A 17,792-nucleotide genomic window follows, 5' to 3' on the forward strand; every position below is an offset into this window, starting at 1 on the left:
GGATGGTGGTCTGAATGTCTGGTTTAAAGCCTGATATTCTGAGCCATGCATGCCGGCGCAGCAGAACGCTAGTATTTATCGCTCGCGAGGCGGTATCAGCCACATCTAGAGCACACTTGATGGAGGCATTGGAAATTAGTTTACCCTCCTGAATCAGCATTTCCGCACCCTCCTTATACTGATCTGGCAAGTGCTGTAGAAGTGTTTCTAGGGTGTCATAGTGTACCCTATCGTAGCGTGCAAGTAGCGCCTGCGTGTTTGATATGCGCCATATATTGGCTGCCTGAGGCATCAGGGAAACGTATTGCTGCGCAAACACTTTTGATTCTTTGTCAGGGGGAGGAGCATCACCCGTGGTCTGTGAATTGGCTCGTTTACGTGCGTTGGAGACAACCAAAGAGTCCAGTGGCAACTGTCCCTTGATGTATGTTGGGTCAGTGGGCGCTGCCTTGTATTTCTTATCAATGCGAGGATTGATGACTCTTGCCCGGGTGGGCTCCTTGAAAACCTCTGGCGCATGCTTTAGCACACCCTTGAGCATTGGCAATGTCTTGACGGTCTTTTCAGCCACTGAGAAAGTGTCAAAAAGAAAATCGACATCCACTGGGTCGGCGTGGAGGTCGACATCATGGTTGGCCGCAGCTCTTTCAATCAAAGCATTGAAGGCTGCAGAGTCCTCCGTTGGTGAAGTTTTTGCAGCAAAAAGCTGCGGCTCGTGTCCTGACTGAGGGTCCTCGGGGTCGCCTCCTGCAGACCATGGCTCATGGACATCCTCTGGGTCCGAGTATGCTGGATAATTATACTCGTCCTCCTCGTCTCCGTCACCCTCCCCAGCGTTAGAGTGAGTGGCTGAGAGGTCCAGACCCTGTGGAGATGTCGGCTCCATAGGGGCAGATGCACCGGCAGAGTCCAACTTCTTTTTAAGGGGAATATGGAAATGTTCCAACGCAGGCTCCGGGGTGATTTTCCTCTTGAGGAGAGAGAGCTTGCCTGTGTTGGCGTCGATGATGACCTCTCGACGCTCCTCGTCTGCCAGTGGTTGATGCCGTGTCTTCGGCACCACCAATGATGCCTTCGGCGTTGAAACCAGCTTTAAAGGCACCCCGGCCCCATGTTTCAGAGCGAAGGCCTTCGGCGCCGTTCTCGGCGGTAGCGTGAAGTGAATCGGCTTCTGCGCCTTTGCCGGCTTCTGTGGAGGCTTGTGCGGCACAGCGTCCTTTGGCTCGGTCGCCGCGGCTTCCTCCCGAATCCGCTGCAGGGACTCCGAGACCTTCTTGGTGAGGGATGGGGAGGGCCGGATCGGCTCGAGCGAGTCCGGATTTGGGTCGGCGACCAAAGCAGCCGTCTTCGGAGCAGACGCGGCACCTGCCTTTGCTTTCTCGACTGGGATTGGTGCAGTCATAGGCTTGGGGTCGTCCTGACGCTTCTTCGGGGCCTTCTTATGGTCATCGACCTTTTTGGCGTCGACGCGACTCTTTAGAGCGTCGACCAGCTTCGGCGTCGACGCCGCCGCGTCGGGGGTCCTAGCCTTAGGCTTCGGCACCGTGGTCTTCGGATCGGCCATTTTGGCGTGGCTCTTGGGCTCGACAGCCGTTTTGGATTTCTTCGGCGCCGAGGTCTCCGGCGCCTTTGACCCAACCAGTGCGACTTGCACTTTCGGTTTCGATCCTGATGGTGTTGACCCCGACGGCTTCACTTTCGGTTTCTGGACCGGGAGTGGCGCATCACCAATGTCCGTGGCCGGGCCAAGAGGCGGGGCCGTGGGACGAGTATTGAGGTCTTGGATAAGGCCCGAAGGTGATCCCTCGACCTGGGCCTTATGATGGGGTTTGACCCCGGAGTCAGTCTGAGGATGCTCCTCCTCTGAGCTATCCTCCACGGTGGCAATGGACCCGTCGTCGTCCCCTACCTCCTCGACGACTTCCTCGAACTCTTCGTCTCCCGCGTCGTAGTCTTCCTCGCCCTCCGACGCCGGGTTAGAGTCCGAAACATTTAGGATGGTGTCGTCTTCAACATCCTCTTCAAAGATGTTTGCTGGTGGGGGTGCCGAACTCTGGGCCTGCAGTCTTGCGGCCCGGCGTAACTTGAGAGTCTTCTTCGACCGGAACTTGGAGCAGGCCATACACTTGGCCTCGTCGTGGTCCGGCGACAAGCACTTGTTGCACACTGGGTGCACGTCGATGTGCGGGTACTTTGAGGCACACACTGGGCACCTCTTAAATGGACATCGTTCCATGTTGAAGTAGTCTGGAGCGTCGTGTAGGCCCGTCCGCGCCGACAGCACGCGGAAGGGCAGCAGTTGATCGGAGCCGATGAATAAACAACCCGACCGATAACAATACCGACGCGAGATCCTAAAGACCTTTTGGTCTCAAGTAAGGAAAGTTAAACAACTATCGATTCCGACAGAGGGAACCGAAACACATCCGAACCCAATGGCGGAAAAAAACAATCTGGGGATGGAGTCGATGCCCATGCGCACTGTAGTCCAGGGGAGGAGCCACCTATCTCGTTATACTTCGAAGACTCTTCCAGGACAACAATGTGCAATCATCCGGACCCAACACTAGGCGGCGATCTATGCACAGATATGAATTCAGCAGCCCACATGCCTCGAACATAACTTTATAAAGCGCAACTAATGATACCCAATATATATCTTGGTGCTCAGCCAGCACACAACAAACAACCAGAGACTGAAACAGCAGAACAATTCATGGGAATTCGAGGGTGACAACAGAAACTAATAACAAGAAACTATTTGTGAGAAAACAGTGTGCGTTTGTATAGAGAAATTACAGTACTGCATATTGTACTATGAGGACCTGCAGACTGGTTAGACCTCAGCACTAGACTTACTTGGAATGAAGAGAGAATTATTATGAATAACTAAATATGTATGTAAGTGACCAAACATGTTACATATAAAGCAAAACTCACCTTAGTGTATTCATCTTTGGCCTTAGTCAACATCTGCAAGATATCCACTTCCTTGCTATCCCCAGCGTTTATGTTCATTGGAGACACCAAGGCTCCAGCCTCTTGTCGAGCCTTAAGCTGCTCTTCTTGAGTTAGACTAGAGGTGATGGACCAATAAAGATATGCTTATCAAAATTAGCTTTCAAATTTAAAAACATAAAACTATTTCCAAAATGGTGAACAATTAAAATAGGTGTTAAACAAATCTTCTATGCTCAAACTCAATGTATATTTATTCTAGCACAACTTGTAGGAGGTCACCAACAAACATGTGGCTTTAAGATCCAACAAGTACATAAATACCAAGTCAAACCCACTCCAAAGTAAACGTGGAAAACATTTCTGGATCAAATCCATATCCTTTTCATCGATTTACAAAAGGGGGTGGTGATGAACAGAGTGTCTGAATTGAGCAGACCACTCTTACCCAGTCCAAAGATCAGGGCTTGATCCATCACCGTTATTTATCTCACTGCCCCATCCCAGCTCAGAACCTGGCTATATGCAAATCAGTCTGTCCCTGGCCCAGTGCATCATGGGAACAGGGCAGACTAAACTACCAAGCCAATTCTTTACCAGAAAGGAGACAAGCTACCGGGGACCGGTTTCTGGCATTTCAGCCTCTTCGGCCCGGCTTGCTTGAATCCTGATGGAGCAGTGAGAAAGGGACTCATGTCTGAGTATACCCTGCCACACCTATAGTGGCCAAAATCGATTTACAAAAGGGGGTGGTGATGAACAGAGTGTCTGAATTGAGCAGACCACTCTTACCCAGTCCAAAGATCAGGGCTTGATCCATCACCGTTATTTATCTCACTGCCCCATCCCAGCTCAGAACCTGGCTATATGCAAATCAGTCTGTCCCTGGCCCAGTGCATCATGGGAACAGGGCAGACTAAACTACCAAGCCAATTCTTTACCAGAAAGGAGACAAGCTACCGGGGACCGGTTTCTGGCATTTCAGCCTCTTCGGCCCGGCTTGCTTGAATCCTGATGGAGCAGTGAGAAAGGGACTCATGTCTGAGTATACCCTGCCACACCTATAGTGGCCAAAATCGATTTACAAAAGGGGGTGGTGATGAACAGAGTGTCTGAATTGAGCAGACCACTCTTACCCAGTCCAAAGATCAGGGCTTGATCCATCACCGTTATTTATCTCACTGCCCCATCCCAGCTCAGAACCTGGCTATATGCAAATCAGTCTGTCCCTGGCCCAGTGCATCATGGGAACAGGGCAGACTAAACTACCAAGCCAATTCTTTACCAGAAAGGAGACAAGCTACCGGGGACCGGTTTCTGGCATTTCAGCCTCTTCGGCCCGGCTTGCTTGAATCCTGATGGAGCAGTGAGAAAGGGACTCATGTCTGAGTATACCCTGCCACACCTATAGTGGCCAAAATCGATTTACAAAAGGGGGTGGTGATGAACAGAGTGTCTGAATTGAGCAGACCACTCTTACCCAGTCCAAAGATCAGGGCTTGATCCATCACCGTTATTTATCTCACTGCCCCATCCCAGCTCAGAACCTGGCTATATGCAAATCAGTCTGTCCCTGGCCCAGTGCATCATGGGAACAGGGCAGACTAAACTACCAAGCCAATTCTTTACCAGAAAGGAGACAAGCTACCGGGGACCGGTTTCTGGCATTTCAGCCTCTTCGGCCCGGCTTGCTTGAATCCTGATGGAGCAGTGAGAAAGGGACTCATGTCTGAGTATACCCTGCCACACCTATAGTGGCCAAAATCGATTTACAAAAGGGGGTGGTGATGAACAGAGTGTCTGAATTGAGCAGACCACTCTTACCCAGTCCAAAGATCAGGGCTTGATCCATCACCGTTATTTATCTCACTGCCCCATCCCAGCTCAGAACCTGGCTATATGCAAATCAGTCTGTCCCTGGCCCAGTGCATCATGGGAACAGGGCAGACTAAACTACCAAGCCAATTCTTTACCAGAAAGGAGACAAGCTACCGGGGACCGGTTTCTGGCATTTCAGCTTCTTCAGAGACTCTGTCCCTCACCACCCCTTGTTGTAAAATTTTTTGTCCACCCTAAGCGTGGAAGGGTATTCTCAGATGTGAGACCCTTGCTCATTGCACCATCAGGATTCAAGCAAACCGGGCCGAAGACGGCTGTAATGCCAGAAACCGGTCCCCGGGAGCTTGTTTCCTTCCCAGTGTAAGAATTGGCTTTTGTAGTTTGGTTTGCCCTGTTCCCATCATGCACTGGGACAGGAACAGACTAATTTGCATACAGCCAGGTTCTGAAACTGGGATGGTGCAGTGAGCTAAAAAACGGTGTTGGATCTAGCCCTGATCTCTTGACTGGGTGAGAGCTTTCTGCTTAATTCAGAGACTCTGTCCCTCACCACCCCTTGTTGTAAAACATATCCTTTTCATGACAAACTTTCTCAGAATTTTAAGTTTCCTTAGCCTCATTATATAGAAGGCCCCGGTTTTCTGCATTTACAGTTTTTTTACGGATAAATACAGACAGAAAACAGTATATTTCATGTCTGTATTTATTTTTAAGAGTGGAAAGAATTGAAAATGTGTCTTCTTGGGAGGGGCTCTAAATGTTGTCTTACTAATTCAAAGTCACAAGCTGAGCTGATTAGACAGCATGGAGCGTTAAAAACGGGATGAGATTTCCTTAATACAGTCATATGTTCACACATATTTGTAGTATAATGCTAATATTTATATATGGATTTAGTGTTTTGTTATGTTTGGCTGCTTAATTTGCCACAAGATCACATGCAAAGTAAGAGTGTGTTTCTAAGTTAAATAAATGTGGAACTATACAATTTTACCAATTCATTTATTCACAAAATACAAAATAAACATGGATAAATACCAATAGGATGGCCAAAAAAGAAATATGGACAAATACAGACGGAAATGTTAAAAAAATAAATACCATAAAACCGGGAATATAAATTATATATAGGGTTCCAGTTATTATGGTAGTCATTGTTCTTTTCTCAAGCAGAACTTTTTCAACATCACTAGACACCAACAGGCCCCCAACAGAACTGTTTTTTATCCAGTAAAACAATAGCCATCTAGCACCACCCCATGTCCATTTTTGAAATGCTTCAAACCCATTTCTATCCACTTTGAAAACGTGACAATAACTCAATTCTTTTTTATACTAGCCAATTAAAAATTAAAAAACTCAATATTTCCGAGATTGGAATAAATAGATTGCACGAGTTCTAAATGTATATAGCAAACCAAAGCAAGTGATGATATACCTGCTTAAATAAACCTATTCTTCACATTACGGCCCTCGTCATAAGGAAGGAGGAGCCATAACCCTAGGGAACTATTTTGGACCAGACATCACAGGGTCCTGAAAAATCAGGCTGGGCTTTACTAGGTGCAGATATGTACCTGGTAAAAACCAAGCACAAAGAGGAGCAGACGGACAACTGCCACTCCAGCAAAACGTGGGGAGCAGACAATGGTTTTGCAGACCATAGCCGAGGACACCCCTCCCAGCCTCAGTTACACCCCCAAACCAGCGCTAAAATCACTCTGCCTCTGTAGACATTAGGTTAATGTTGGTAGACTTCTTCCCAGAATCGGGTGGAAACCAGTAGAATAAAGGTCTGGTAATTAAGTGTTATAGTTAAACCCAATTAGGGGGAATAAAACAGAATGACATGCTTTAGATGCAGGACGACCAGCCAGAATCAGGTTTCCTGGCCCCCATGTCCCCCCACAGCTAGTTTTAGCCAACTTGTAATAAAAGAAGTTTGCAGCAAAAAAGCAACAAGCACTGGCGTTGCCAATAGGTCTTGCAGTAGGAAAGTTGGAGCTATTACAATTGCAAATAACAATGCCTTTTATTTTGCATGTTAAAAACATAAAGGGCTTTGTCATTTAAAAAACCAATATCTCCAACTTTCCTACTGCGAGACCTATTGTGCACTGCACAGTGTGTGTGAAAGTGGCACTGCGTGGCTGAGTGGCGTTGCGTGGCTGAGGGGCGTTGCGTGGCTGAGGGGCGTTGCGTGGCTGAGGGGCGTTGCGTGGCTGAGGGGCGTTGCGTGGCTGAGGGGCGTTGCGTGGCTGAGGGGCGTTGCGTGGCTGAGGGGCGTTGCGTGGCTGAGGGGCGTTGCGTGGCTGAGGGGCGTTGCGTGGCTGAGGGGCGTTGCGTGGCTGAGGGGCGTTGCGTGGCTGAGGGGCGTTGCGTGGCTGAGGGGCGTTGCGTGGCTGAGGGGCGTTGCGTGGCTGAGGGGCGTTGCGTGGCTGAGGGGCGTTGCGTGGCTGAGGGGCGTTGCGTGGCTGAGGGGCTTTGCGTGGCTGAGGGGCGTTGCGTGGCTGAGGGGCGTTGCGTGGCTGAGGGGCGTTGCGTGGCTGAGTGGCGTTGCGTGGTTGAGTGGCGTTGCGTGGCTGAGGGGCGTTGCGTGGCTGAGGGGCGTTGCGTGGCTGAGGGGCGTTGCGTGGCTGAGGGGCGTTGCGTGGCTGAGGGGCGTTGCGTGGCTGAGGGGCGTTGCGTGGCTGAGGGGCGTTGCGTGGCTGAGTGGCGTTGCGTGGTTGAGTGGCGTTGCGTGGTTGAGTGGCGTTGCGTGGTTGAGTGGCGTTGCGTGGTTGAGTGGCGTTGCGTGGTTGAGTGGCGTTGCGTGGTTGAGTGGCGTTGCGTGGTTGAGTGGCGTTGCGTGGTTGAGTGGCGTTGCGTGGTTGAGTGGCGTTGCGTGGTTGAGTGGCGTTGCGTGGTTGAGTGGCGTTGCGTGGTTGAGTGGCGTTGCGTGGTTGAGTGGCGTTGCGTGGTTGAGTGGCGTTGCGTGGTTGAGTGGCGTTGCGTGGTTGAGTGGCGTTGCATGGTTGAGTGGCGTTGCATGGTTGAGTGGCGTTGCATGGTTGAGTGGCGTTGCATGGTTGAGTGGCGTTGCATGGTTGAGTGGCGTTGCATGGTTGAGTGGCGTTGCATGGTTGAGTGGCGTTGCATGGTTGAGTGGCGTTGCATGGTTGAGTGGCGTTGCATGGTTGAGTGGCGTTGCATGGTTGAGTGGCGTTGCATGGTTGAGTGGCGTTGCATGGTTGAGTGGCGTTGCATGGTTGAGTGGCGTTGCATGGTTGAGTGGCGTTGCATGGTTGAGTGGCGTTGCATGGTTGAGTAGCGTTGCATGGTTGAGTAGCGTTGCATGGTTGAGTAGCGTTGCATGGTTGAGTGGCGTTGCATGTGTCAGAGGCTAAATGTATCACAGGGAGACCTCCAGTGGTAAGACAATCAAATACAACTTAGAAAACATTTCACAGTATGAAAAGATCAAACTCATGAACGAGCGCGATACACCTCAGCTAAAAATCATGATAAATAACAACACACATTAGAAGTGAAACTGCAAGTACAGAAGGACCAGCTTTGCTTGTTTAAAACTCCCACTTCAGGCAGATGAGTGTAATGTGTAAAGCGTCTTGTGCACATGAGCAGATCGTGGAGTCTGGAAGCAAATACAAACAAGAGGAATGACTGAGGCGCATTGGTGTGAAGCACATCAAAGGGCTTCTCCTCCCCTAATTAGGTGAGGAGAAGCCGTTCTGGGAAACTGAAAGTACGCCGGCCTGCGGCCGGCCATGAATATGGCTGAGATACCCGCCACCCCCTCTCAACACAATCCCCAAAGGAGGGAAACCGGAAACAGTTCTTGAAGTTTTTGGAAGAGGGAGGGAGTGACCCTCCCCGGCCGTATTTATTAAAACAAAATTAAAACATTAAACAGTTTCATATTAATGTACAATTTCATTACCACATTGCGATGTTTGGCTAACCTTAACAGATTCTCTAATACAGAGGTTCTCCTAGCCGAACTAACAACCTACAAAACATTTTCTTGAAATTTTGAAATTGTACATCCTAACGTTTAAGGGCCAACGGCAAGGTCGTAACCGGTGTCAAGATCCCTAACCAGAAATACCCCCCCCCCACTTGGGAGGGGCGACAGCACTAAGGCATAGCTCAAGTGCAACTACCAATTTCCCTTGACTTGACGGGGGCCCCAATAAACTCGACGCCACTTAAAGGTCGTTCGAGGACTCGTGTGAGTTATCTAGAAGGTAGCGTAGACCTCCCCCCAAACCCACACAACTTACCACATCTGCCGTCGCAGACGTCACTGGCCCCGGGAAATTCCCCAGGAGGGGGCTGTAACCCCTCCTACACAGGAAGGGGCCTTGACCGCCTTTCCTTTTCTTTCGGCGACCCATCCTTAGAAGGGACCGCCTCCCCGTTGAGGGGCCAAAGGCCACCTCTCCCGAGCGCTCCCATCCGTGTTGGGTGACGCCCACTCATAGGGATCTTCAAATTACTGCTCACCGATCATGACCTTACCGCCACAGGCCGGATAGTTGACCGGCTATCCGGACCCCCCACAAAGCTCCTACCTAAAGGTCATGTTTTAACGTTTTCAACCATGCTAAGAAGTCTCCTATGAGTAACTCATTCCCCACCCGAGACAAATGCACACCATCCCCCAAATACATACTGTCATCATTAATACAGCCATGCGGAATAGAATGCAATGTCCTGGAACGGAACAACCTACTCACTTTGTTATTAAGCTTTCTAACAGACTGATTCAAAGCAGGAATAGAAATAGCCCCCCGCCACACCTTTCGTGGGATCATATGGGACCACGCAATTGTGCACCCCGGAACTCTCCTCGCCAACCAACTTACAGTGGAAAGCATTGCCTCCAGGAGAAGTCGTCTACCGGTGGTGACCAAATCATTGCCCCCTAAGTGTACTATGACTATAGACGGCGGTGACCTCGTCCGCCCTAACATACCCTCGAAAAATGCTTGAAACTGGTCAATACAGAGACCGCCTCTTCCGTAGAAGGACACCCTGTACCCGTATTCCCCAGCTACGTGAATCATGTCACCTGCTTTGAATACGTCCGCGGCACGCCTCACGTATGAGTGGCCCACGACCCACACCTCCTTTTTCACAGCCGGTGATGTCTGACCGCTGGCCCGGTGTTGGGTCGACTGCATAGTCCGCCCCGCCTCCTAGGCTTGCGCAACTGAAAACCAAACAAAAACAAGAGGCGTGAGTACATCATTACAGCTTCACAACATGTGCAACCGCACATACCTCTTATAACAATTGGAGGACCAACGCCCCACTCGTTTCACTTGTTCAACATTAAGACCCCCGGCTGTAGCTTCCGTAGCAGCCCCTATCCGAAAGGAATGGGTCCCAAACTCGCCCGGGTTCAAGCCCGCAGCGGCAATTGACATCGCAAGCACCCGCTGAAACTGAAATTTTGTCAGTGGGGTGGCGTCCGCGTGTCTCAACAAGGTCCCCCCCCATAATGCCACCCTTCGTGCTAGGTAATCTTCTAAACACTTTACCGGACACATGGAGGACCCGGGAATCCTGCGTATGATTATGCAGTCACCCATCCCGTCTTGATCGGTCTTGGACCTGACAAAGGAGACAGTCATTGCCTCTCCTCTGATCTGAACGTGTTCTTGGCACAAACCCCCCGCCACATCCTGTTTGTTCCTTGCCACCAGTTCGCTTACCCGCATCGCCCCGTGAAATGCTAGCGTAAAAGCGGCTCGGAACAACACCGCCTCAAACTGAGATGAACATGTGGCAGGGAGTGTAGCCAACAACTGGGCCAACCTATCCAAACCTATCGGGCGCCTCTCATCTACTCTGCGACCCTCAAGGCGTTGCCACCCACGCAGCGCTTTCTGTACAACGAAAGACGCTGTCGGGTCCTGGATACTATGAGCCCTGGCAACAAAGGAAATAGCAGCACGATGCCTCTGGGCCGTAGCCACCGATTTCCCAGCCCTACGTAAGGACATCAGAAAATTCACTACCCATTCCTCGTGGCCCCAAAGCCTCTCTCTATCAGTCCCCAAAAAGGCTAAATAGGACCGAAACGCCCCTTCATATGCCTTCCTCGTCCTTGGTGCTAGACTCTCTCCCACGAGGTGACGAAGTTCGGGGCACCGAGAGACCAGAGAGCTTCGGGAAAGGGTGCCGGCTCTGGGTCCGCTGAGGGAAGGAAACCCGAGAAAGCCTGCATATGAAAACGAGACAGTGCATCAGCCGCCTGATTCATTACCCCTGGGACATGTTTTGCTCTGAATAGCACATTCAGTTGCATACACAGTAAAACAATTTCTTTGAGCAGTCTTAAAATCAGTTTACATCGTGCTGCCTGACTATTGATGCACTCTACCACGGTCATATTGTCAGACCAAAATATCACAGAGTGATCTTTGAACCCTTCTGGCCAGGTTCTCAGGGCCACAAAAATGGGGAAAAGTTCCAGGAAAGCAATATTACTTGTCAGACCATTGTCATGCCACCATGTCGGCCACCTTTGTGCCGACCATTTTGTGCCGAAGATGGCACCAAAACCTATGCTACCTGCTGAATCTGTCCAGAGCCCCAGCTCTTCAGAGGACACGGCTGGTTTGTTCCAGATGACCCGACCATTAAAGTCCGCCAGAAATGCTAACCAAATACGCACGTCCTGGCGGACCTCAGCCGATAGTCTCGTGCGATGATGGCCCTCCTTTAGGCCGACCATAGCTTGGGCAATTGAACGGGAAAAGGGGCGGGCCATCGGTATAACTCTCAGTGCAAAATTCAACTGTCCCACCAACTGCTGTAATTGATGCAGCGTAACTTTAGATCCATTTAGACACACTTGCAGGGCTGCCCTGAACTTCCACACTTTGTCAGTTGGCAAACGAAAACAACCCTCTCTGGAGTCTAACTCGATCCCCAGAAACTCGAGGCAAGTCGCAGGACCCACCGTCTTACCTGGTGCCAATGGCACACCAAACTGCTTCATTAATACACAAAACTCGGCCAAGGCCCGGCCACATTCGAGATCCCCGGCTGCCCCAAGGAACAGAAAATCATCAAGGTAATGCATTACATGTCGGAAACCCGTCTCCTTTGTGAAGACCCATTGTAGAAAACTACTGAATTTCTCGAAATAGGCACAAGATATAGAGCACCCCATCGGCATACACCTATCCATGTAATAATAACCCTGAAACATGAAACCCAGGAGACGCTGGTCGTCTGGGTGTACCGGGAGCAACCGGAACGCTGACTCGATATCTGACTTCGCCATCAGCGCCCCGGGCCCCAGGCGATTCAAAATGGCTACGGCCTCATCGAAGGATGCGTACCGCACCGAACACACTTCTGGATCTATTGCATCGTTTACAGAAAGACCACGTGGGGCTGACAAATTATGAATCAGTCGGAACTCACCCGGGTCCTTCTTGGGGACCACCCCTAAAGGAGAACAAACAAAATTCTGTACCGGGGGTACACTAAACGGGCCGGCGACCCGACCTCGAGTAACCTCCTTCCGGATCTTATCCTGAACCACGGTCGTATGCTGCAGGACGGAAAGTTGATTTTTACACTTCTCCACACCCTGAAAGTCCCCTACCGGGATGCGGAAACCATACGAAAATCCGTTCCGCAGCACCCCAGCAGAAGTACGATCCGGGTATTCACTGAGCCAGGGAATCATCGCCACGGTATCAATCGGGGTAGGTAAAGGCGCCCCTCGGACTACGTTAGACCTGTTTGGCGCCTCCTCTCCCCCCGTTATCACCCGTTTTGGCTCTGCACGTGGACTCAGGATGGGACGACCCGCACCCACTACATTCATGTTTAAATTTACACGATCCCTGGGGCCTGGTACATTTACCTCTGTTGAAATTGAAGCAGAACCCCCTTTTTCCTGTATTGCCGGCAGGTTTCGAGTAATCGTCGGCACTCGTACCTGAACGAAAGGGCGTCCCCCCATAATGGCGGGAGGATTCGCCAACATTACTTCCTACCAATGGCATTTTCAACATACCTGTCTCCTTCATTTTATCCCATGTCAAAGAATCATAACAATCCCAGGTTAAGCTTTTATTATGCTCTTTTGCCTTTCTAAAAAGGTTATCGTAGCAGAACCAATGGTTACCCTGGTGTGATGTCGAGTACCCCATGATTCGTGACTGATAGGTCGGCAACTCGGAAAGCAACTCAGGCCTACGTTCCCCCAAGATCGACGTAAAAATTCCCCATGCATTGCCCCAATTGCCAATATTCTCATTCACTTTAAAGGCGGCCATTTTAGCGCGCCAAACACTCGGATGCATAAGATCTTTCTGACCCTTAACATGCTCCACCTCATAATGATCAACAAGCAACGAGAAGATGTTCACATATTCCCCCGCCCAAATCTTCTCCTTAATTGCCAAAGGCACATGTTGACCCAACCTTTCTCTACGAGAGGGTGCTGACTCATCCCTCGCAATCGGCAATGGCCGCTTACCTGCACCGGACGCTGCATCCGCGGTCGCAATCGTCCCTCGTGGCTTGTCAACAACTGCAGCCGGCGCGGACACCTTGGCTGCATCCCGTTTCTCGCGCAATTGCTTCATCAGCGCCTGGGCCTCGGCAGCCGTGGCGCCCTCACTACTGTCGCCCAACCACGCTGCAAGTTGTGCCGCCAGCTCGGGCGGCATATCCTCATTGGACACCGGGGTGACCACCACAGGAATCGGATTCCCCTCCGCCGGTACTGGGGTTGGCGCTTCGAGCGGGGTACAGGGAACCGGGACGTCTCCCCCAGCTGGTCCCCTCCTTGGCCTCTTGGCTCTTCCTCCTGGAGCTGCTCCAGCCGACGGACGTTCCGGCCCCCCCTCCCCGTCTCTCTCCGCCACCCGCTTCTTCAGCTCAGTCATCTCCTTCATGAGGACCCGAACCATCTGTTCAGTCGTCATTCTCTTCCCGCCTTTCTTGGGCATTTCTCCGACAGAGTATCTGTAAGACAAAAGAAAAGATTATAACGCTCAAAATTGGCTCTTCGTTCCGTCTCGAGCTCACGTGCAGCGAGGAGGTGCAGCTTCAGAGCACAGGAACAAGAGGATGCCTTCTGGTCTTGCGTCCCTTTTTATCCGTCTTCAGGGCGGGCGTAAACCCGCCCCTGCCTGCCCCGAGGGCGTGGCCAGCCGCGTCAGTGTCTAGGCCAGCCCACTCTAGGGCGGGAAAAAGCGCGCCCCGGCTACGCCGCTTCGGGCATACCAGCCGAGACGCGCCTCCCGCCCAAAATGGCTTCCCGGGGGGATCGAGGTACTCTGCCATACGTTCGGGGGGACCGAGTGGTCGCCCCTTTCCATAATTAGGGGAGGAGAAGCCCTTTGATGTGCTGGGCTGGCTGGCCCTGAATGCGCGTGCATGTTATCACGTGGTTCACGTGAACAGCATGAAAACCGAGGGGCTGAAAGCCCTTTGGTTTGAAGATGTTTTCGCCACATGAATTCTCGCTCCGCTCGATGCGCTTGCGCACATCGATAGGTCGCGAGACCTAAAAATTATGTACCATGTCTCAGATCACCTTAAGTTTAATTATAACACTCCCCGCCACTACATCACCTCTTCTGGGAAGCTGTTCAACAAATTCCACTTTCGGCAGGAAAGACATTTCAGTTTATTTCAAGGTCTATCTATTTACCCCATTTATTCTCATCGTTATGGCTGTGTTTTACTCTCTTCTCCAACGCAAAAATATCCTGCGATAGATTACACCCATCTTACTTTAATTTCTTGCAAGCAGTGCCACAGCATCAACTAAAGGTATTTAGAGTAGTTCATGAACCATTTTAAAGCAGAAATACAATACAACCAGTTGATTCCCTATCACTGTTATTCTGTTCAAGGCCCACAAACCTCCGCTACCCAACCATACTTTTTTTCCGGTCTCTCGCGGTCTCTCTCGCGCTGTCTCTCTTGCGCTGTTGGTCGGTTTCAGTCTCTCTTGGTCTCTCTCTCTCTCTCTGAGACATTCATCATATTTTTAAGATACTAGGGAGGGCACTTATTCAAATGAGGCCAACAGAAAAAAATTATACAGCCATGTTTACTGATATTTGGCCTCTTTCATATTGATATGAGCTAATAAATGTCATCTATGCTGTTGCAAACAGATGAGATTGGGCACTTGAAAGAACGAGGACTCAACAGACCATCTATAGGATGCAGTATGGACACCTGACAATCACACCAAACTGATGAGCAAACGGGAAGAGTGAGCCCCAGCTTCATGTGCATATTGAACAAATGGTGACATTTACTTAGGATTGTCAGCACTGGGGAGGAGAAAAGATGCGACCAGGATGGCTTTTCTTCATTCAGTTCCTGATTCACACCCACGGTTCCCAGGACCGACCTTACAGTGATAAGCTCAGATAGGTGCATGGGTCGCTAATTTTCCAGAGTAAACAATTATGAGGCAGAGGGTTGGGAATTAGAGGACAGAACCCTTGAAATGATACAGTAAAGGTGATTAAGAAAACCTCCCATTCTAGCCAGAGAAGGAAGTAGCAAGACAGCTGAAATTAATACAAAGGCAAAATTGATCATTTGGGAAAAGGCACTACAAAAGTTATACTTAGTGAAGGGTGATGGGAGTCTAGCTAGAGCCCTCTTAATTTAATGAGTCCTGGCAGCTTTACAACTTAGTTGGGAGAAAAAAATGGTCATAATCAAAAAATACTTCTTCAAACTTCACATATATTGGTGAAAGACCAAACAAATGTCTAGCACAGGTCCAAAATGGCAACACTGGATACTATCATCGAGAAACTTTAGAGACTTCAGTAAATCAATGGTAGTGTGGAGACTAGCCTGGAGAACAAGGGGCCCTGGGTTCAGGAAACAGGATAGACAGACCGATATTATAATACTGCACGAAAAATGTAAATTTGAGTGCCTAACAGAAACAGAAAGTAAGGATGTTATGGTGGCTAAGGACCTTGATTGGAAACAGGAACATAGGAAAATGTAAAAGAGGAGACAGGAAGGTGGCAAGAACAACTAGTAAAGAGATTTTTTTTAAACTCACATTTAAAAAGTACTTGACACTTTTGAGTCATTGTTAAGGCTCTTGGGTAGTTGAGTGTTCAAATAAATTAATCATGTATCAGTTTTCCAACTTTCTCAAAGACTGTCCTCGATTGTCTAATAGGTAACCATGATCAAGGACAGTGAATCTTAAAATGTCTTCTCTGCTCTTAACAACCAGGTTTTGTCAAACTCAGCCAGGCCTGGGACAAGTCTAGGTTGGTATTTGATAAAATGGACACTTTAATACAAACCATCACTAGAACCACTCCTTACCCGTGCCACCAAAACGGAATTTGACCTGCTGAAGTAGAGTTTTCTAACCAAATAGATAAAGCAGTACTAGGCTCCCAATTGAAAAACAAGTTATTCTCCATTGATAACAGTCCTTCTAGTGGATACTATTCTAACTGCAGATCACTCAACTTCAAATACTTCACAATCGCCAGACTGGTTCCAGAAAGCGTTTTTCATAGCAATGCTCTTGAACGGCAGTAGGTGACATCATGTGGCTCCATGCTGACTCCATAAAGCTACAGAAGTGAAGAAGCGAAGATGCATATAAGTTCCACCCCAGCCCAGATGGCACCCAACTTAGATACTAGCAGGAGGTGTCTACTACTTTACTGTAGGTGCCCCAGTGCCCACTGGAGGCACACACAACACCCTCATCGTTGGGAGGAGTCCCAAGACCCCTGCCAGGTCCCCAGTCAGCACCCATAGTTATATTGAAGGGAGATGTCTCCATCCGTTTGTTCCTGCCCAGGCGGGAGCAGCTCAGCAGAAAATATAGTTGTGTTTCCTGCCCAAGAGAGCAGGTGAATAGGATTACCGTAAAACTGCTTGCATCTTGCCCCAGGAAATGGGGTCCCCGAGCCCTCTTAGAGGCTTGGGGCGGTGGGCATGATGCATCCGCCCCTAAATCAGAGATGTGGCATTCCAATAACCCAACGCCCCGGCTATATTTTATGGGGTATAGGACAACAAGTTTTCATGTTAATTCTTTCCTTGGGTGAAGTAAGCCCAAGCCCCTGCGGACCAAACCATTTGGATACCAGTTTCTAGTGCCCCATTGTGGATCAGTGAAGGAAATTGTCTGCAGTTATCCATATGTTAATGTTGTTCAAACTTGCATTTATGGTTTATCAATACACAGCCCTTATTATTAGGGTGAGCGTTTCAAGAAAATACTGTAAGCGGACATTACACTTTTGACAGTGGCTCAGGACAAAAATGGGCACTCATTTGCAAACTAACAATATGGGACTACGTGTAATATTTGCAGAATAATCTGATTAGATGTAAATATATGAAGAAGCTTGAAAGCAAGACTGTTGATTCATTGCTTTCTACATGAAATGTTCACAAAAAATATGGAACTAGAAAAAAAGTGTTGTGCTAAACTACTGTGAATTTTTTAATACTACTTCTTTGAAGCATAGTTTAGCAAAATGTGTTTGATACATGCTAGTATTTCCAAAAAATATTCATAATGGAAAACCAGTGTAGCCAGTTTCAACAAGATTATGGGGAAAAATTAAAATAAACAAGCATTAGCAAATACTATGTAGTGTAGTTCCTAGTTTCCCACTAGGCCCTGCGCATTGGAATAACATAAACAGTAGTATCGACGTGGAACTGCGGATATTCCAGGCCTCCACTGACTATGCTAAACTTAATTGGGTTGTGTTACCAACTAGCTCAGAGGTCACTGGAAACTTTCTTCTCTGCATAGGAAGTGATCAGCTTCCTTGGCACAGACAAGAAGGGATTCAGTTTTCCAACAACCGTGCAACATGACAACTTTGCTCCTCAGATCAAGAGTCAATCTCTAGGGTCGTGTGAAACAATAGACATGTATTTCACTCAGTCAGTCTAGTGCAGTTTACTTTCACGAGATGTAGAGAATAGAGAGA

The 17,792-nt window shown here is 49.3% G+C and overlaps 1 protein-coding gene across 2 annotated transcripts in view; it reads right to left on the reverse strand.

Annotated features, from left to right (window-relative positions):
- LOC147668216 (mRNA-decapping enzyme 1B-like) overlaps positions 1 to 17,792 on the reverse strand; it is a 261,966-nt gene that overhangs the window by 144,076 nt on the left and 100,098 nt on the right. For both annotated transcript variants that reach the window (XM_086948698.1, XM_086948699.1), the window contains exon 5: positions 2,941 to 3,076. In XM_086948698.1, coding sequence (XP_086804824.1) covers positions 2,941 to 3,076 — 136 coding nt within the window. The remainder of the gene's footprint in view (positions 1 to 2,940; positions 3,077 to 17,792) is intronic.

Source organism: Lissotriton vulgaris, unplaced genomic scaffold (assembly GCF_964263255.1).
Source record: "Lissotriton vulgaris unplaced genomic scaffold, aLisVul1.2 SCAFFOLD_214, whole genome shotgun sequence".
Classification (NCBI taxonomy): domain Eukaryota; kingdom Metazoa; phylum Chordata; class Amphibia; order Caudata; family Salamandridae; genus Lissotriton; species Lissotriton vulgaris.